General features: G+C 35.2%; 2 protein-coding genes across 2 annotated transcripts; both read right to left on the bottom strand.

Moving 5' to 3' along the window:
- Positions 1-3,089: 3,089 nt before the first annotated feature.
- Positions 3,090-6,244, bottom strand: LOC135124814 (beta-mannosidase-like). The gene is made up of 10 exons (XM_064050035.1): positions 6,088-6,244; positions 5,742-6,040; positions 5,495-5,694; positions 5,200-5,446; positions 5,003-5,147; positions 4,669-4,954; positions 4,327-4,622; positions 3,855-4,271; positions 3,584-3,804; positions 3,090-3,530 (listed from the first exon to the last, which is right to left on the bottom strand). Exons 1-10 carry the CDS (start codon positions 6,242-6,244, stop codon positions 3,090-3,092), a joined length of 2,709 nt encoding a protein of 902 aa, XP_063906105.1.
- On the bottom strand, positions 6,221-8,077 carry LOC135125200 (apolipoprotein D). Its single transcript, XM_064050598.1, has 3 exons — positions 7,913-8,077; positions 7,269-7,497; positions 6,221-7,030 (listed from the first exon to the last, which is right to left on the bottom strand). The coding sequence occupies exons 1-3, from the start codon at positions 8,036-8,038 to the stop codon at positions 6,708-6,710; spliced, it is 678 nt and encodes a 225-aa protein (XP_063906668.1). The 5' UTR covers positions 8,039-8,077; the 3' UTR covers positions 6,221-6,707.
- Between the last annotated feature and the right edge of the window lie 13,748 nt (positions 8,078-21,825).

Here is a 21,825-nt window from a genome sequence, read left to right as displayed (position 1 = left end):
TATGGTGTTTTTTTTTATCCTTTAACTGATCCTGGAATGAACTCGATAGTTTTAAGTTAACTGGAGACCCATTTCTCCGGTTAGAGTACCCCCAGGTGCTTCCTTTCCGGAGAGAGCTGGCGCCCGAGCAGCTGCCCCATAGAAGGCGCCAAGTCAGGTCAAGTCTTCAGTGGCACTGGACACCACAATCCCTCTTAACGTAGCGGTAGAAGATATCGGTACATCCCTCATTAAAGTATCGGTACAGGGTACAGCCTTCATTAAGGTATCGGTACAGGGTACAGCCCTCATTAAGGTATCGGTACAGGGTACAGCCCTCATTAAGGTATCGGTACAGGGTACAGCCCTCATTAAGGTATCGGTACAGCCCTCATTAAGGTATCGGTACATCCCTCATTAAAGTACAACCATCATTAAGGTACAACCGTAACTAAGGTACAACCCTCACTAAGCTACAACCCGCACTAAGGTACAACCCTCACTACAGCACAACCCTCACTAAGGTACAACCCTTATTAAGGCATAATCTGCATTAATGTACAACCCTCATTAAGGCCCAACGCTCATTAACGCACAACCGTCACTAATGTACAACCCTCATTAAGATACAAGGTACAACCCTCATTAAGGTATCGGCCCAACCCCCATTAAGGTATCTCAGGGACCCCTCGTGCCTGGTTTTTGAAATAGTTTGAAGGATCTCGGTGACCCGTTTTGTTTTGTTTTTGAAATAGTTTCAAAGAATCTTGGACACCCTTTGTCTGGTTTTTGAAGTAATTTGAAAGAATCTCGGGAACCCCTTGTGTTTAGTTCTTGAAGTAGTTTGAAAGGATCTCGAGAATCTTTTTTATTTTATTTTTTGAAGTACCTAGTTTGAAAGAATCTCGGGAACCTCGGGCGTCTCGTTTTTGAAGTAGTTTAAAGGATGGGCTCTGTTCTGTAACCCAGGTACCAGCGCCTCTGGAATATTCTCAGTTTCCGGATGGTTCCCTCCGTCCCTGTAGGGACACGATCTTTGAATATTCTATCATTCCGTAGAGGTTAACTTCGGAACCCTAGACGAGGTCTCAGAATCGGGACAGTTCTCATTAAGGTATCGGTACAGCCCTCATTAAGGTATCGGTGCAGCCCTCATTAAGGTATCGGTACAGCCCTCATTAAGGTATCGGTACATCCCTCATTAAAGTACAACCATCATTAAGGTACGACCGTAACTAAGGTACAACCCTCACTAAGCTACAACCCGCAATAAGGTACAACCCTCACTAAGGTACAACCCTCACTAAAGCACAACCCTCACTAAGGTACAACCCTCACTAAGGTACAACCCTCACTAAGGTACAACCTTCATTAAGGCATAATCTGCATTAATGTACAACCCTCATTAAGGTATCAGTACAACCCTCATTAAGGCCCAACCCTCATTAACGCACAACCGTCACTAATGTACAACCCTCATTAAGGTACAAGGTACAACCGTCATTATGGTACAACCCTCATTAAGGCATAACCCGCATTAAGGTATCTCAGGGACTCCTCGTGCCTGGTTTTTGAAATAGTTTGAAGGATCTCGGTGACCTGTTTTGTTTTGTTTTTGAAATAGTTTCAAAGAATCTTGGACACCCTTTGTCTGGTTTTTGAAGTAATTTGAAAGAATCTCGAGAATCTTTTTTATTTTATTTCTTGAAGTACCTAGTTTGAAAGAATCTCGGGAACCTCGGGCGTCTCGTTTTTGAAGTAGTTTGAAGGATGGACTCTGTTCTGTACCCCAGGTACCAGCGCCTCTGGAATATTCTCATTTTCCAGATGGTTCCCTCCGTCCCTGTAGGGAGACGATCTTTGAATATTCTATCATTCCGTAGAGGTTAACTTCGGAACCCTGGACGAGGTCTCAGAATCGGGACAGTTCTCATTAAGGTATCGGTACAGCCCTCATTAAGGTATCGGTGCAGCCCTCATTAAGGTATCGGTACAGCCCTCATTAAAGTACAACCATCATTAAGGTACAACCATCACTAAGGTACAACCCTCACTAAGGTACAACCCTCACTAAGGTACAACCCTCACTAAGGTACAACCCTCATTAAGGCATAATCTGCATTAATGTACAACCCTCATTAACGCACAACCGTCACTAATGTACAACCCTCACTAAGCTACAACCCTCACTAAAGCACAACCCTCACTAAGGTACAACCCTCATTAAGGCATAATCTGCATTAATGTACAACCCTCATTAACGCACAACCGTCACTAATGTACAACCCTCATTAAGGTACAAGGTACAACCGTCGTTAAGGTACAACCCTCATTAAGGCATAACCCGCATTAAGGTACAACCCTCATTAAGGTATCGGCCCAACCCCCATTAAGGTATCTCAGGGACCCCTCGTGCCTGGTTTTTGAAATAGTTTGAAGGATCGGTGACCCGTTTTGTTTTGTTTTTGAAATAGTTTCAAAGAATCTTGGACACCCTTTGTTTGGTTTTTGAAGTAATTTGAAAGAATCTCGGGAACCCCTTGTGTTTAGTTCTTAAAGTAGTTTGAAAGAATCTCGAGAATCTTTTTTATTTTATTTTTTGAAGTACCTAGTTTGAAAGAATCTCGGGAACCTCGGGCGTCTCGTTTTTGAAGTAGTTTAAAGGATGGGCTCTGTTCTGTACCCCAGGTACCAGCGCCTCTGGAATATTCTCAGTTTCCAGATGGTTCCCTCCGTCCCTGTAGGGACACGATCTTTGAATATTCTATCATTCCGTAGAGGTTAACTTCGGAACCCTAGACGAGGTCTTAGAATTGCAGACCCGAAGTTCGGAACTGAAGATTTTGGGCTGTCTATGTTAGGACGACTAACATGGAGGTGGGTTTGAAGGCAATTTTGGACCAATCGATTAACGACCACAATTTTTTTTCTGAGTACTAATAAACCAGGGTCCTACGGGTTAGCAGCCAGAAAATAAACAACGTTTTGTGTCGTGGAGGCTCCTGATTGGTCCAGAAACATGTAAATTCTTAAATAAGTCCATTTGTTTTAGAATTCTGGTAAAATAATAATTTTTGTCAAGAATCCAATAACTTTTATTGTACAATAACTTAAAACTTGTAATATTCATCACTATTCAGATGAATGACAGTCAACGACTCCTTGAACACACTCAAAGAAATTTTCTTTTTGGCTTCGAAAGTAACATTTTTCACTGGAACAATTTGAGTGAAGCCATTTTCACTGAATTCGCCACTAATTTTGGAATTCAACCACACAAAGAGACTAATTCCATCACACTTCACACTTATTTCAAACTTCGTACCACGGATCTTCCTTGTGGACACTATTTCAACCCTTGTTTTTTGGAATTTCGAATATTTCAATGTTGTGGCCAAAACTAAATTATGTGGTGCTACTACGTCACCATCGGATTCCAGAGTGAGGTGGAAAAAGCAGTTTGTGCTGGCTGTCGCAAAAGAACCACAACCGACGTTCCGGAGGTATAAATCTCTATCGATTTGGGCAACTTGGGTACCTTTACCATATTCCTGAAGAAATCGAATACAATTATTTTTTAAAAGGTGTGACGAAGGGGTTTTACCAGAGTTGCGTTGATCCTCATGGTGTGGACGGGTTCAAATGAAGTCCATTTGTATACGGTTACCACAGCCGTCACGTCCATCGTTGAATTCCTCAAACGTGGAATTTCGCTGACTGCATAAATTTGAAGGTTTCTGAAAGAATCTATGAACCCAGTTATAATTGTCGGGGCGAAAAAATCGCTAACAAAGTATTGCAGTATTTTCCATTTGCCGGTATAATCTAATAAACTAAGCGTATTTACACTAGACGAGGCGTAAACCTAGAGTTACCTATAGCAGACCACGAAGGTGCCACCCAGACGTCATTCAAAGACCAAAAAAGTATCCCCATGGAATAACCTTCACCAGAACTGGTGACTCTTGCCATAAAACTGCGCCGGTATTCAACTCCAAGCTTAACAGACAAAGCTTGAACAATTTGAGAGTAGAATATAAACATTTTATATTCTTTGTGATTCGAAATGTCTAACTGTGGAACAATTGTAGTCAACAAATTGTACGCTCCCAAATTTGAATGGTGTCTGTGTTCTACGAAAATACCATCTTGATACAAGTTTGTCACGTCGTCTGTAACAGTCATCCAAGAATCAACATCTGGAATAGATAGGTAGCCCTGTTCAATGACAAAACGCGAAAGTGGATGACTTTTGACGTCGAGAGTGTTCGTGAAATAGAAGTAGTAACTACCTGGAATTAGTAAGCTACGTGTTTGATCAAATAATACAATCAAATATAGTCAAACCAGTTCCAAATAAGGTGCTAGTAGGATCCATCACAAAATACCCAACTTCTTCATCCTTCTTTCCGTTATTGGGACAGCTCGAAACGAATAGCGCTTTCGGCTGAATACTCCATAATTCCGACTGGATGGTCTTAATCAATTTAATGTACTGTTTTTTGTAAAACATAAATCTTCTTTTAACGCCGTACCAGTTGTAAGAAATGGCTAGCTCAGTTTCGCTGCCACCAGCCCATATAGCAAGACTCGGGTGGTTACTTAACCGTTTGACCTGATGCCGGATTTCAGCTTTCACGTTTCTGAAAATGTGGTTGCGTTTGTGATCGACCAAGTACTCAATCTTACTCTAAAAAGTCTGGGTACGTGGGATATGAAAACAGTGCAAAGGGAAAGTCTTGCCAGATCAAGAGTCCCAGTTGGTCTGCTTTCTGGTAGAAGTAATCCGATTCGTAGATGCTTGTCCCACTAACGCGGAGCATGTTCATGTTAGAGCGACGCGCGATTTCTAAAAACTCAGAAATTCTGTCACGATTGTAGCTCTCTTCAGGCAATATGTTGAAAGGTACTACATTTGCACCTTTAGCAAAAATCGGGACGTCGTTGACTTTGAAGTAAAAAGTAAACCCAGAGCCTGGTACTTATGGTTATTTTTTAGATTAGGTTAGTATCATTGTATTACCTATAGGGTCTTGGATTAGTTCGATTTTTCTAAAGCCTATGGTGGTGTTGATGTAGCTGATGTCTATAGTTGTGTTCAGTTTCACAGACACTTTGTACAAGTTCTGGCTCCCGAAGCCGTTGGGCCACCATTTTTGGACTGCAAGCTACCAACAATATTTACTATAGAAAAATTAGGGTCTGGCGATTTTAGCATACTTTGGGAATTGTGAAATTAAAGTCAACTTTGAGGTCGTTCCTGATTTGGTGATTAATTTTTGCGATTTTTGTGATGTTGTGGTCATCCGTTTCGATTTCATACGTAAGTTTTCCCTTGATGGTGGTGTTCCTCGTCGAGTCTAAATATGTGGAAGTCTTTATCAACCAGAAATCGGATTCTTCTTCGTAATCGACAAGAAAATATCGAATTATAGCTGTGTCGTACCCTTCCAAATACACTTCTTTCCTTGAGGTCTTAGTTAAATGACGATTTAGTTAAAATAGTTATATTTACCATATCCCCATGGATGGTACCGCTATAGCATAATCCCACCCAAACGACGCATGCATCTTACGTATTTGATTAATATGGCATTCTCCCCTGATCACACCGGTTTGACACGCATTAGGTACCATGTAACCGTGGTTTGACAACAACTGCTTTGCCATTAATATCGGGGACACAAATCGCACCACAACAGTGTTTTGTCCGATCTAAAAATCATCTTCAAATTCCGCTATTAGTGTGTAGCTTCCCCTACCCTTAAAGCTTTCGTCACGTCAAAAATATACCGACGAAACATGTTCTCGCTTCGTCCAATTTCAACCCCATTGATTAAAATGGTGGCAAAAGTGTCCAAACCCTCGAACACCACGTTAATTGTGGCATGTCGGACAAAAGTTTCATCGACTGAAAAAACCCGTTCGTAAGTCCAGTTGGTTTTGGCCACCCATCTGGTCTCTGTATCGTTGGTTCCATAGAAGACGTCACCGATGATTTTGTTTCGCATTAAGTCGGTGTAAATGCCACCCGGGACCTTGGCGGAGAGGTTGCTATATTCTGTTATAATGTTTATAGAGAATTGTCAGGAAGGGGTGATATCTTACTTCCGGTGGTTTCGTGAACCGTCCATTCGCCACCCAAGTTTTGCACCCTGAAGCCATTTGTGCTACATATTTCGCCAAAAACAAGGATAAGCCACCAAAAGGCCATGGGAACGGTGTAAAGTAAACACTGAACTAAGTTAAAATGTGCAAAAACCATCTATTAAATAAATTTTATTGCAGCGGTTATCTTATCGTAAGGCAGCGAAGGACGTTGCAGTGAAAATTTTGAAAGTGACCAAGGGCAAGATCGTAAACAAAGAGACTTTTTTTAATGAGATAGTTTGTATCACTGAATAATAAGTACTAATTTACTATTTTTTTCTAATCTCCATACGCACTCATTAGATAATAACACCTTTTTAAAATTTACATACGTTAAATTTTAAAAAGGTGTTTATACTATTTTTAATTACGTTGAAATAGGTGCAAAGAACTTATTTCATAGCTATTTCCCATTTAAATAAGCAAAGAATAAAAGCGTAGCGACAGCGGTGCGAAGGGCGTCTCTCGTATCGGACTAAAAGTACTAACAACTGGCGCAGGAATACACAATGTATATTTCTCTTTAATTTATCTTTGCAAATACCGCAACTTAAGTACTGTAATTTGGGTTGTCTACATCATTCCCCGTGGTGATGCTTCATGGGATGCCTTCTTAACGACGGTGGAAGCCTGTTGGCGATCAGCGATGGAGGCAGGTCTGAACCGAGCGCCGTCGAATTACAGTCATTTTGAGTCATTTGGAACATGTAAGAGAGGTCTATATCGTATCGTGGTAGTTTATCTCGGAGATAAGAAATCACGTTGATTCCAAGAACTGGTTCTCGGCTCATTATGAAACTGGAAAGGTACCTGGGAACCTTTGATTTTTCGGCGCAGTGGAGAAGTAGGGCCCAAGACGTGTAGTCCGAATCGAGGACGAAGGTGTTATACACTCCTTCGTCTGAAAAAAAAAACACTGCGGTAATGAATGCGTTGCTGCAACTAACTAACACAAAATGTGTAATAATTGACCCATTAAAGCCGAAATCGTGCTCGTGTCACTCGTCCGACCAGCCTGCTATCTCTGCGAGCATCTAACACATCTTTTATGTCCCTAAAAAGCATCCATTAACCGCATAAACCGCTGCTGCATCTATTAAAATCCATTTAACGCCCACGATTTGCTCGCTCTTACTGACATGTGTCCTCTGAATGGGTCCAGTGTGAAGGTACCACCGGATTCGGTATGGTCCACGTGATGTTCCCTACCAACTGCTCATTGATGGGATCGTCGGTGAAGCTGTAGGTGAAATTCATGGTCACGTCCGCCAGGAAGGGCGACATGGTGAACTCCGCCCGCATGCAGCGGTACGAGAGAGCCTCCTCGGAACTCGCGTAGTACTGGATGACGTACCATCGACCCATCATCTGCAACGACGCCTCAGTTAATTAATTGCAAAGGACGCGTAGCGACAGCAGCGCGAAGGGCGTCTTAAGGTTTAATTCCAAAAAATGAACTCTTTCCGCATACTTAAAGCGTGACTCACGACTTAGACATTAACTGTCGATTAAAATCCCGGAAATTTATGGCGAGTTGATCGCGTTATCAGCCAAATCCTACTCTTACTAATCAAATCTCGTTGAAATTGAGCTCAACACTCAAAACAATTGCAACAATCCGTGACCTGCAATTAATTCCTGCTGAGCATCGTCACCTATCATGTCCCGTTTTTCTTTTACATTGCAAATCGCGACGTATCAGGAATTCCTAAACAATAAAAATTAGATCGATGTCAACACACGCAGAATACCAACACGGCGAAAATTCCTAGCATGTACACACCTGTTCCAAATCGAAGTTCCTAATCGCTTTGACTTTCGGACACTTGGTTTTATCCTCTGGACGTTTGCGCCGGCTGCAGGAACAGGATAACAGCAGGAGCAGCAGGAATAGGCGGAACGAAAGCATTTTATTGAATCGACATTAACGGACTGGATGTTGTGATTCTTCCGCTGGGTTTGATAGTCTTATCGACGAAGTGGGCGAAAATGTTTTGATTAGCTGAAATGTTGTGGTTTATCTTCGAGTAAACAAGAAGAAGCAACAATAACAGTGCCAGGTCGGCCGGATTTGTTAAGTGATTAATTGGTTTGTGGCGGGCCGTGAGTGGAGGTTGAACGTTCACACTAATAAAGCCAAATTGGTTTAATTAATCGGAAATTAATCAATAGTGCGGACGTTACGGTGGTTTTCAGAGCATGATGCGGACTTCTACCAGCGCTGGTGCTATTATCAACATTGTTAATGGTTTCGTTTTGATGGCTTTATTTTTAATTGACAGCGATTGCGAATGCTGACCCAGAAGATTCGGCTTGATCCGGCCTAATTAAGATTTTTCGATAAATTGACGGATTTATGGAGGTGGAAGTGCTGCTTTCATTTTTAGTAGGAAGAGAACATTTTTTGTTAAACAAAAAACCGTTTCTCCAGAGCTTGTTTTAGGAGTATTGAGTAATTAAAAGCTTTCACTGGATTAAAAAATTTGAATTATATGAAAAATTTCCTCAAAGTCTTAAAAAAATTCTAGGATATTGATCCTATAGAGTGCTGAGACCAAAAATACAGCGTGTTTATTGTTCTAGAGAAAGATATTCGAAATATTCGGTTTGGAAGCCAAATTTCTGTAAAATTCCAAATATTGCCATATTTGAATTGATGATTCTGGAAAAATGCTAGGAATTTTCAAATAAATGAAGTTGAACATGAATTCTGGATGTCGAAACCTACAAAAAAATATATTTAGCTAATTTTGGAAAATGGGCAAAAATAGACAAAATATAATAAGAAATGAAGGAGAGCATTGAAAATTCGAACTTTTGAAGAGTTTACTGAAAATCCTCAAAAAATTCTAGGGTACTGATACCAAAACAGAGCGTGTTTGAGGTCCTAAAAAAGACATTCGAAATATTTGGTTTGAAAGTCAAATTTTTGTAAAAATTTTTTTTGTAAAAATTTTTGGAAAAATGCTAGGAATTTTCAAATAAATGAAACTGAAAATGCATCATGTATGAAAATGGTCAAAAAATAGAAAAAATTCCATAAGATATGAAATAGAGCATTGAAAATTTGAACTTGAACAAAATTTACTGAAAATCCTCAAAAATTCTAGGATACTGACACACAAAATTACGGTCTCAGAGAAAGACGTTCGAAATATTCGGTTGTCGAAATCTATAGAAAAATCTCCTTAGCTCATTTTTGAAAATGGTCGATAAGTGGGTAAAATTTTGTAACGTACAAAAGAGCATTGATAATTTGAACTTTTGAAAAAGTTTCCTGAAAACCCTTAAAAATTATATCATATTGATCTCGAGGTGGTAATAACGAAAATACAGCGTGTTTAAAGTCTTAGAAAAAGATATTCAAAATACTTAAATAGAAAATCAAATTTTTAAAAACTTCAAAATATTGCTTTATTTCAGTTTGACAATCCTAGAAAAAAGCTCGGAATTTTCGAATAAATAAATATGAAAATGAGGTCTGGATGTAGAAATTTACAAAAAAACTTTCGCTAATTTTTGAAAATGCTCAAAAAATTGTCAAAATTTCAAAGTACGAAGGAACATTGAAAATTTGAGCTTTTGAAAATGTTTCCTGAAAATCCTCAAAAAATTCTAGGATAGAGATTTCGACGTGCTTACACCAAAAATAATTTGATTTGAAAATCTATTTCTTTGAAAGTCAAATTTAAAAAAAATTCAAAATATTACCATATTTCAGTTGATGATCTTGGAAAAATGTTGGAAATTTTCAAATAAATGAAACTAAAAATGAATTCTGTATCTCGAAATCGAAAAAAAACTTTAGCTAATTTTTGAAAATAGAATAAAGGTAAGCCATTGAAAATTTTAACTTTTGAAAAAGTTTCCAAAAAATTCTAGGGTATAGATTTCGACGTGCTGATAACAGGAATATAGTGTGTTTTAGGATCTAAAGAAAGATATTCGAAATATTCGGTTTGGATGTCAATTTTTTTTTAAATCCAAAATAGTGCGATATTTCAATTGACGATCCTGGAAAAAAGCTAGCAATTTTCGAATAAATAATGCTGAAAATGAACTCTGGTTGTCGAAATTTACAAAAAATGTCTTTGGCTAATTTTTGAAAATATTTGAAAAATGCGTAAACTTTCATAAGGCAGTAAAAATTTGAACTTTTGAAAATATTTTCATAAAATCCTTTAAAAATTCTAGGATATAGACGGCGAGTGCTGATGTCAAAAATTTAACGTGTCTAAAGCCACAGAGAAAGGAATTCGAAACAATTGATTTGAAAGGCAATTTGTTTGAAAAATCCAAAATATGTATTGTCACATTTCAATTGAAAACCCCGGGAAAATGCTAGAAATTTTCAAATAAATGAAATCTGAAAATGTATTCTGGATGTCAAAAGCTACGAAATTTTTTTAGTTAATTTTTGAAAATGGTTGAACTTTTAAGAAAGTTTCCTGAAAACCCTCATTAAATTCTAGGATATAATTCTCGAGGTAGTAATAGCGAAAATACAGCGTATTTAAAGTTTTAAAGAAAGATATTCGAAATATTTGATTCCAAAATCTAATTTTTCAAAAATCCAAGATATTTATTTTGTATTTGCATTTCAGTTGACGATCCTGAAAAAATGCAAGACATTTTCAAATTAATGAAGTCTCGTGTCGGAATTTACAAAAATATCCTTAGCTAATTTAGGAAATTGATCGAAAAACGGGTAAAATTTTATAAGGGATGAAGGAGCTTTGAAAATCTGAGCTTCTGAAAAATTTTCCTGAAAATCTTTTAAAAAATTCTAGGATATAATTTTCGAGTGCTGACACCAAAATTACAACGTGTTTAAAATCATAGAGAAAGATATTCGAAATATTGTAGTTTGGAAGTAAATTTTTTTAAAACTCCAAAATATTGCCATATTTTAATTGACAATCCTAGAAAATTTGGTTGAAAAATGGGCAAAATTTCATAAGCGCTGAAAATGTGAACTTTTGAAAATGTTTCCTGAAAATCCTCAAAAAATTCTAGAATATACATTTCGACGTGCTTATGCCAAATATATACCATGTTTAAGGTCCTAGAACCGAAATATTTGATTTGAAAATCAATTTTTTGAAAAATCCAAAATTGCCATATTTCAGTTGACGATTTTGGAAAAATGAGAGGAATTTTCAATTAAATAAAGCTGAAAATGAATTCTGGATCTCGAAATCGAAAAAATATCTAACGGACAAAATTTCATAAAGTAGAAAGGAAGACTGAAAATTAGAACTTTTTAAAAAGTTTTCTGAATAACCTCAAAAATTTTAGGAAGTAGATTTCAAGGTGCTCATTCCAAAAATACAGCGTGTTTAAGGTCCTAGCAAAAAATATTGAAAATATTTGCTTTGAAAGTCAATTTTTTTAAAAATCAAAAAATATTGCGTTATTTCAACTGATGATTCTAGAAAAATGCTAGGAATTTTTAAATAAGTGAAGCTGGAAATGAATAAGATATGTCGAAATCTATAGAAAACTCTCCTTATCTCATTTTTGAAAATGGTCGAAAAGGGGGCAAAATTTCGTAATGTACAAAAGAGCATTGATAATTTGAACTTTTGAAAAAGTTTCCTGAAAACCCTTAAAAAATTATATGATATTGATCTCGAAGTGGTAATAACGAAAATACAGCGTGTTTGAAGTCTTAGAAAAAGATATTCAAACTACTTAAATAGAAAATAAAATTTTTAAAAACTTCAAAATATTATTTTATTTCAATTGACGATCCTGAAAAAATGCTAGAAATTTTCAAATAAATGAATCTGAAAATGAATTCTCGTTGTCGGAATCTACAAAAAAAACTTTAGCTGATTTTTGAAAAAGTTTACTGAAAATCCTCAAAAAATTCTAGGGTACTGATACCAAAATAGAGCGTTTTTGAGGTCCTAAAAAAAGACATTCGAAATATTTGGTTTGAAAGTCAAATTTTTGTAAAATTCAAAATATTGCCTTATTTCAATTGACGATTTTGGAAAAATGCTAGGAATTTTCAAATAAATGAAGTTGAAAATGCATCATGTATGAAAATGGTCAAAAAATAGAAACAATTTCATAAGATATGAAAGAGAGCATTGAAAATTTGAACTTTCGCAAAGTTAACTGAAAATCCTCAAAAATTCTAGGATACTGACACAAAAATACAGCAAGTTTACGGTTCCAAAGAAAGACATTCGAAATATTCGGTTTGAAAGTCAAATTAAAAAAAAATCCACAATATTACCATATTTCATTTGATGATCCTGGAAAAATGTTGGGAATTTTCAAATAAATGAAACTAAAAATGAATTCTGTATGTCGAAATCGAAAAAAAACTTTGGCTAATTTTTGAAAATAGTTGAGAAATGGGAAAAATTTCGTAAGGTAAGCCATTGAAAATTTTAACTTTTGGAAAAGTTTCCAAAAAATTCTAGGGTATAGTTTCGACGTGCTGATACCAAAAATATAGTGTGTTTTAGGACCTAAAGAAAGATATTCGAAATATTCGGTTTGGATGTCAATTTTTTTTTTAATCCGAAATAGTGCGATATTTCAATTGACGATCCTGGAAAAAAGCTAGCATTTTTAGAATAAATAATGCTAAAAATGAACTCTGGTTGTCGAAATTTACAAAAAAAAATGTCTTCGGCTAATTTTTGAAAATATTTGAAAAATGCGTAAACTTTCATAAGGCAGAAAAAAATTGAACTTTTGAAAATATTTTCATAAAATCCTTTAAAAATTCTAGGATATAGATGGCGAGTGCTGATGTCAAAAATTTAACGTGTCTAAAGCCACAGAGAAAGGAATTCGAAACAATTGATTTGAAAGGCAAATTTTTTGAAAAATCCAAAATATGTATTGTCACATTTCAATTGAAAACACTGGGAAAATGCTAGAAATTTTCAAATAAATGAAATCTGAAAATGTATTCTGTATGTCAAAAGCTACGAAATTTTTTTAGTTAATTTTTGAAAATGGTTGAACTTTTAAGAAAGTTTCCTGAAAACCCTCATTAAATTCTAGGATATAATTCTCGAGGTAGTAATAGCGAAAATACAGCGTGTTTAAAGTCTTAAAGAAAGATATTCGAAATATTTGATTCCAAAATCTAATTTTTCAAAAATCCAAGATATTTATTTTGTATTTGCATTTCAGTTGACGATCCTGAAAAAATGCAAGAAATTTTCAAATTAATGAAGTCTCGTGTCGGAATTTACAAAAATATCCTTAGCTAATTTTGGAAATTGATCGAAAAACGGGTAAAATTTTATAAGGGATGAAGGAGCTTTGAAAGTCTGAGCTTTTGAAAAAATTTTCTAAAAATCTTTTAAAAAATTCTAGGATATAATTTTCGAGGTGCTGACACCAAAAATATAACGTGTTTAAAATCGCACAGAAAGATATTCGAAATATTTTAGTTTGGAAGTAAATTTTTTTAAATCTCCAAAATATTGCCATATTTTAATTGACAATCCTAGAAAATTTGGTTGAAAAATGGGCAAAATTTCATTAGCGCTGAAAATGTGAACTTTTGAAAATGTTTCCTGAAAATCCTCAAAAAATTCTAGAATATACATTTCGACGTGCTTATGCCAAATATACACCATGTTTAAGGTCCTAGAATCGAAATATTTGATTTGAAAATCAATTTTTTGAAAAATCCAAAATTGCCATATTTCAGTTGACGATTTTGGAAAAATGAGAGGAATTTTCAATTAAATAAAGCTGAAAATGAATTCTGGATCTCGAAATCGAAAAAATATCTAACTGACAAAATTTCATAAGGTAGAAAGGAAGACTGAAAATTAGAACTTTTTAAAAAGTTTTCTGAATAGCCTCAAAAATTTTAGGATGTAGATTTCAAGGTGCTGATTCGAAAAATACAGCGTGTTTAAGGTCCTAGGAAAAAATATTGAAAATATTTGCTTTGAAAGTCAATTTTTTTAAATGAAAAATATTGCGGTATTTCAATTGATAATTCTAGAAAAATGCTAGGAATATTTTAACAAGTTAAGCTGGAAATGAATAAGGCATGTCGAAATCTATAGAAAAATCTCCTTAGCTCATTTTTGAAACTGGTCGAAAAGTGGGCAAACTTTCGTAATATACAAAAGAGCATTGATAATTTGAAGTTTTGAAAAAGTTTCCTGAAAACCCTTAAAAAATTATATGATATTGATCTCGAGGTGGTAATTAATTCTCGTTGTCGGAATCTACAAAAAAAAACTTTCGCTAATTTTTGAAAAAGTTCAAAAAAAAATGGGTAAAATTTCATGAGAGGAAGGTGCAATGAAAATCTGAGCTTTTGAAAAATTTTCCTGAAAATCCTTTAAAAAATTCTAGGAGATAATTCTCGAGGTGCAAAATGCAGCATGTTTAAAATCATAGAGAAATACATGTATTCGAAACATTTTGGTTTGAAACACATTTTTTTTTAAATTACAAAATATTGCTATATTTCAGTTTGACAATCCTAGAAAAAAACTCGGAATTTTCGAATAAATAAAGCTGAAAATGAGATCTGGATGTAGAAATTTACAAAAAAACTTTGGCTAATTTTCGAAAATGCTCGAAAAATTGTCAAAATTTCAAAGAATATGAAGAAACATTGAAAATTTTGAAAATGTTTCCCGAAAATCCTCAAAAAATTCTAGGATAGAAATATTGACGTGTTAACACCAAAAATAAATTTTATTTGAAAATCAATTTTTTGAAAAATCCAAAATATTGCCATATTTCAGTTGAGGATCCGGAAAAAATACTATGAATTTTCAAATAAATAAAATTGAAAATGAATCTAGATGTCCAAATCTACAAAAAATTTTAAACTAACTTTTGAAAGTCCTCGAAAAGTGGGCAAAATTTCCTAATGTTGGAAGAAACATTGAAAATTTGAACTTGAAAAAAATCTACAAAAAATATCTTTGGCTAATTTTTGAAAATGGTGGAAAGGAGAATTAAAATTTTTGACAGAGTTTCCTCAATATCCTCAATTGTAGGAGAAATCTCGAAGTGCTTATACCAAAAATATAGCTTCTTTAAGGACCCAGAGAAAGATTTTTCGAAACATTCGGTATATTTCCATTGACGATCCTGGAAAATTGAAGGTTTTTCAAATAAATGAAGCTCAAAATGTATTCTGGATGTCGAAATTAAAAAAAAATATCTGAGCTTCTGAAAAAATTTCCTAAAAATCTTTTAAAAAATTTTGGGATAGAGAGTTCGAGATCCTGATTCAAAAATACAGCGTGTTTAAGGTTCTAGAGAAAGATATTTGAAATATTTGGTTTGAAAGTATTTTTTTTTTAATCCAAAATATTTTCAAAATTCAATTGACGGTTCTAAAAAAATGCCCGGCATTTTCAAATAGACGAAACTGAAAAACGAATTCTGGGTGTCGAAATCTCAAAAAATATATTCAGATAATAATAATAAGGTAGGAAAGAGCACTGAAAATCTGTGTTTTTGGGAAAGTTTCCTGAAAATCCTCAATAAGTTCTAGAAGATAGATCTCGAAGTGATGTTACCAGATATATAAGGTGTTCAAAGTCCTATTCGAAATATTCAGTTTGACAGTCAAATTTTTTAAAAATCCAAAATATTACCATATTTCAATAAATTGTCGATCTTGGAAAAAATGCTATTGTATAGTGCCGAAAATGAATTCTGTAATGGGTAAAATGGGTAGGAAGGAGAATTGAAAACTTAAACTTTTGTCAAAGCTTCCTGAATTTCATCAAAAAATTCTAGGATATGTATAGATCTCCAGGGACTGATACCAAAAATACAGCTTGTTTAATATCCTAGAGAAAGACATTCGAAATATTCGGTTTGAAAGTTACATTTTAAAAAAATCCAAAAAGTTGCTTTGAAATCATGAAAAATTTCTGGGATCTCGAGATGCTGGTTCCAAAAATATTTTTTTATTAAAAAGTCAATTTTTTTTTAAATGCAAAATATTGCCATATTTCAATTGACGATCTGGAAAAAAGCTAGACATTTTTAAACATATGAAGCTAAAAATGAATTCTATGTGTCAAAATCTACAAAGAAATATCTAGCCCATTTTCTAATTTTTAAAATGAACTACAAAAATTAATTTCAAAAATTTATTTTTATGGCAGCCTATATGATAAAAAAAATAGTGCCATCTTCATAAAATTTTGAGAAAATTTAATATAATAACCCAAGACCAAAACGATTAAATTTAGAATTTTTCCTAAAGGGGTGATAAACAATTAATTTATTTCTACAGCAATAATATTTCGAAGCTCTACTTTCCCGAAACCCATTATTCTACCTCACGAACGTGTTTGTCAACACCCAGCCACCAACAAACACACCCAAGCTGCATCTAAGCAAACTCTTCTTTTCGAGCTGAGGTAACGATTTCATAACATGCATCTCGAGCCCGTGCGAGTAGGACGTGACAATTACACACACATTTTCTTGTCGAATCTTCGACTTTTAACTCTCACCATGACCAAGCGTTACTTTTAAAAATCGTAACCGTGCCGTAAATTTGAATGCAAATTATCTGAGGAATGAGGCCGCGGATGTCGACCACCTAGCGCCTAAAACGGGCCATTTTCCGGGTGCCGCCGAAAATTGCACTGGTGCAATTAGCGAAAGCTCCGTTACACAGGAGATTAACAATTAAACATTTGAGGCAAATTGCACCAACAGCTGATGCCGTGGAGGTCTGTGAGGTCTTCCGAATGTTGGCGAGTCAAGGTCAGGCAGCATTCCGCGGATGAACCTCCTTACTGACCCACTATTTTCACTTCCTGCTTGAAGGAGGTGGCGGAGCGGAGACGCAGAGGCGCCCTTGAAGAAGCTTCGGAGCTTTGGAAAAATTTTGTAAGATATATGGAGCGCGAAGGTAGCCGATTCCTCCAGGAAACGCCACATAGCGAAATTTCGCTTGTTAAAAATTGGAATCTGCTGGTCTGCAGCCGGCGAGACCGCAAACGCTTGTGCTAGAAAGAATGCCCGATCAGATCCGGCTCTGGATATTCGAACGATTTCGGCGGCAATAATTACCTTGTCGAGTCTAGACTTTGAGGTCATAATTCAAACCGTAATCCGCGAATATCGCTAATTGTCGACCCAATTAGTCCAAGAAGCGGCGATAATGCGCGAATTCCGTCGACACGCTGACACATATTCCTCCAGTTACATAAAATCCGATTAGTTTGGTAAATGCGTGACAAAAGGTGCAGTAACACATTGACCATATGTCTGCGAGAGCAAGAATGAAGTCTGGGTGGTAGGAGGTCTAGTGAATGACGCGATGAGGCATTCAGAGCGGAAGACGGCCACTATTAAGTTCAGTGGTACATTGACTGTGTTTACATAATCAATTTTGAGCGAGCAGGTTCGAAAAGTGGACGAAAGTGGCACGCTGAGAAAAAAGGGACTTTTGGGATCTTGGGTTCAATGTGTTCAATTTTTGGGTTCTATTGTTTTAAATTGGCGTTTTTGGAATGAAGCTTTTGCGATTAAAAATGTCACAAAGTTTTCACTTTAGCCATCAGTTAAAACAATCTAGTGGCAGTTTGAAATTTGTGTCAATGGAAAAGAACTAGAAAACCACTTCCAAGCTCTAATTACTATTGTGCAGTAGGAATCTTGGAATTAATTCATATGGATTAATGTGGGCCATTAGGAGAATAATCTATGGGAGATGCAGCGTATTTTTTTACGTTCAGTGATGATCATTCAAAGAAACAGTTACTGTGTTCCCAGAAATTTGAGAAAATTTAATTAGTTAATACATTATTTTTTACAGCCGGATTCATAAACCACAAGTGCTATTTTATAAAATTTAAATAGCGTTGAAATGTGGATTATTTTCAGATGTAGATGAGATCCCGATTTTTACTATTGTAAAGGCAGTACTTTGGATCTGGATCAAAACGAGGAGGAGACCCGAATCTGGATTTTTAGTAGATTTAATCAGAATTGTGACAACAATGAAACTTACTCATCTCTAACCATAGTTATATTTTGTTTGGATTTGTTGTTCATTTGGTCCGGATTATTTTCAGATCTAGATGAGATCCGGATTTTCGCCATCGTGAAATCAGTAATTTGGATCCGCATCAACATCCGGAATTTTGGAGGAGACCGGAATCTGGATTTTTACAAAAATGGTGACAACAATGAAATAAAATTTAGAATTTTGTTTGATCTGCTGGTTCATTCGGTCCGGTTTATTTTCAGATCTAGATAAGATCCGGATGCGATGAGGATTTTTACTATTGTAAAATCACTAATTTAGATTCGGTCAATATCCGGATTTTTGGAGGAGATTTGAATCTGGACCTTTAGTAGATTTAATCAGAATGGTGACAATACTGAAACTTATTCATTTCTTAGAAGGTTTAGATTTTTGTTTGGAATAGTTTTTCATTCGGATTTTTGGAAGAGATCCGAATCTGGATCTTTAGCAGATTTAATCAGAATGGTGACAACACCGAAACTTAGTAATTTCTAAGAAGATTTAGATTTTTGTTTAGACTGGTTGCTTATTCGGTCCGGATTATTCTCCGATCTAGATGACATCCGGATGTGATCCGAATTTTCACTATCGTAAAATCACTAATTTTACATCCTGATTTTTAGAGGACATCCGAATCTGGATTTTTAGTAGATTTAATCAGAATGGTGACAATACTGAAATTTATTCATTTCTTAAAAGATTTAGATTTTTGTTTGGACTGGTTGCTTATTCGGTCAGGATTATTTTCGGATCTAGGTGACGTCCGAATGTGATCCGGATTTTCACTGTTGTAAAATCACTAATTTGACATCCGGATTTCTGGAGGAGATTCGAATCTGGATTTTTAGTAAATTTAATCACAAGATTTTTAACATAATCAAGATTTAGATTTTTGTTTCGACCGGTTATTCACTCGATGCGGATTATTTTCGGATTTATCCGAAATCCAGAATCCAGCGATTCACTATTGTAAAATAAGTAATTTGGATCTATGTCAACATCCGAATTTTTGGAGGAGATTCAAATCTGGATTTTTAGTATATTTAATCAAAATTGTGACAACAATGAAACTTACTCATCTCTAACCATAGTTATATTTTTGTTTGGATTTGTTGTTCATTTGGTCCGGATTATTTTCAGATCTAGAAGAGATCCGGATTTTCACCATCGTGAAATCAGTAATTTGGATCCGCATCAACATCCGGAATTTTGGAGGAGACCGGAATCTGGATTTTTACTAAAATGGTGACAACAATGAAATAAAATTTAGAATTTTGTTTGATCTGGTGGTTCATTCGGTCCGGTTTATTTTCAGATCTAGGTAAAATCCGGATGCGATGCGGATTTTCACTATTGTAAAATCACTAATTTGGACTAGAACTAACATTCGGATTTTTGGAGGAGATTTGAATCTGGATCTTTAGTAGATTTAATCAGAATGGTGTATACTGAAACTTATTCATTTCTTAGAAGGTTTAGATTTTTGTTTGGAATGGTTTTTCATTCGGTTTGGATTATTTTGAGATCTAGATGATATCCGGATGCTATCCGGATTTTCACTACTGTAAAATCAGTAATTTGAATCCGGATTTTTGGAAAAGATCTGAATCTGTATCTTTAGCAGATTTAATCAGAATGGTGACAACACCGAAACTTATTAATTTTTAAGAAGATTTAGATTTTTGTTTAGACTGGTTGCTTATTCGGTCAGGATTATTTTCGGATCTAGGTGACATCCGAATGTGATCCGGATTTTCACTGTTGTAAAATCACTAATCCGGATTTTTGGAGGAGATCCGAATCTGGATTTTTAGTAAATTTAATTAGGAAATTTTAAAGATAATCAAGATTTAGATTTTTGTTTGGTCTGGTTGTTCACTCGATCCGGATTATTTTCAGATCTAGATGAAATCCGGATGCGATCCACTATTGTAAAATTGGTAATTTGAATCTGAATCACCATCCGGATTTTTTGAGGAGATCCGAATCTGAATTTTTAGTAGATTTAATTTAAAACTGTGAAAATACTGAAACAAAATTTAGAATCTTGTTTGATCTGGTGGTTCATTCGGTCCGGTTTATTTTCACTAATTTAAATCTGGACCAACATCTGGATTTGTGGAGGAGATCTGAATTTGGCTTTGTAGTAAAATTAATCAGAAGATTTTAAAGATAATAATCAAGATTTAGGGCCGGTTTATAGAACAGCGAATTAAATATTTAATCCTCGATTAGTTTAACATAGGATTAAAATGTGGAATACGAGGCCGTGATTGGTTAAAACCTGTACGCTGCCTAGCGACGAACCTCAATTAAAAGTTAATCGCGAATTAACTTTAACTTCGCTTTCTGTAAATTGGCTCTTAGATTTTCGTTTAGACTGGTTGTTCACTGGATCCGGATTATTGTCAGATGTAGATGAAATCTGAATGCCATTCGCTGTTCTAAAATTAGTAATTTGGATTTGGATCAGCATCGGGATTTTTGGAGGAGATCTGAATCTGGTTTCTTAGTAGATTTAATCGAAGTGCTGACAACACTGAAACTTACTCATCGCTAACAAGATTTAGATTTTTTTTGGATTGTTTGTCCGTTCGATCCAGATTATTTTCAGATCTAGATGAGATCCGGACGAGATTCCAACTTTCACTATTATGAAATCAGTAATCTGGATACTGATCAACATCCGGACTTATTAGAGGAGACCGGAATCTGGATTTTTATTAGTTTTAATCAAAATAGTGACAATACTGAAACAAAATTTAGAATCTTGTTTGATCTGGGAGTTCATTCGGTCCGGTTTATTTTCCGATCTGGATAATATCTGGATGCGATCCAGATTTTGACTGTTGTAAAATCACTAATTTGGATCCAGACCAACATCTCGATTGTTGGAGGAGATCCGAATGTGGATTTTTAGTAAATTTAATTAGAAGACTTTAAAGATAATAATCAAGATTTTGATTTTTGCTTGGACTAGATGACATCTGGATGTGATCCGGATTTTTGCTATTGTAAAATCACTAATATGACATCCGGATTTTTGGAGAAGATCTGAATCTGGACTTTTAGTAAATTTAATTAGAAGATTTTAAAGATAATTAAGTTTTAGATTTTTGTTTAGACTGGTTGTTCAGTCGATCTGAATTATTTTCAGATCTAGATGAAATGGAGATGCGATTCACTATTGTAAATTCAGCAATTTGGATTTGGGTCAACATCAAGATTTAGATTTTTGTTTCGAATGGTTGTTGATTCTGTTTGGATTATTTTGAGATCTAGATGAGATCCGAACGTGAACTGGATTTTCACTACTGTAAAACCAGTAATTTGAGTCTAAATCAACATCTGGATTTTGGAAGGAAATCCGAATCTGAATTTTTACTAGACAACACTGAAACTCTAACAAAATCTAGATTTTTGTTTGGACTGTTTGTTCGTTGAATCCGGATTATTTTCGGGTTTAGATGAAATCCGGATGCGATTTACTATTGTGAAATCAGTAATTTGGATCCTGATCAACATCCGGCATTTTTTTTTAATCAAAATGGTGACAATACTGAATCAAAATTTAGAATCTTGTTTGATCTGGTGGTTCATTTGGTCCGGTTTATTTTCCGATCTGGATAAAATCCAGATGCGGTCCAGATTTTCACTAAGTATTGTAGAATCACTAATTTAGATCC

Source organism: Zophobas morio, unplaced genomic scaffold, assembly GCF_036711695.1.
Source record: "Zophobas morio isolate AGI-343-1 ecotype UQ-CSIRO unplaced genomic scaffold, CSIRO_AGI_Zmor_V1 ptg000008l, whole genome shotgun sequence".
Taxonomy (NCBI): Eukaryota; Metazoa; Arthropoda; class Insecta; order Coleoptera; family Tenebrionidae; genus Zophobas; species Zophobas morio.
Note: the sequence above shows the minus strand (reverse complement) of the source record. Positions and strands in the feature narration are given on the sequence as shown.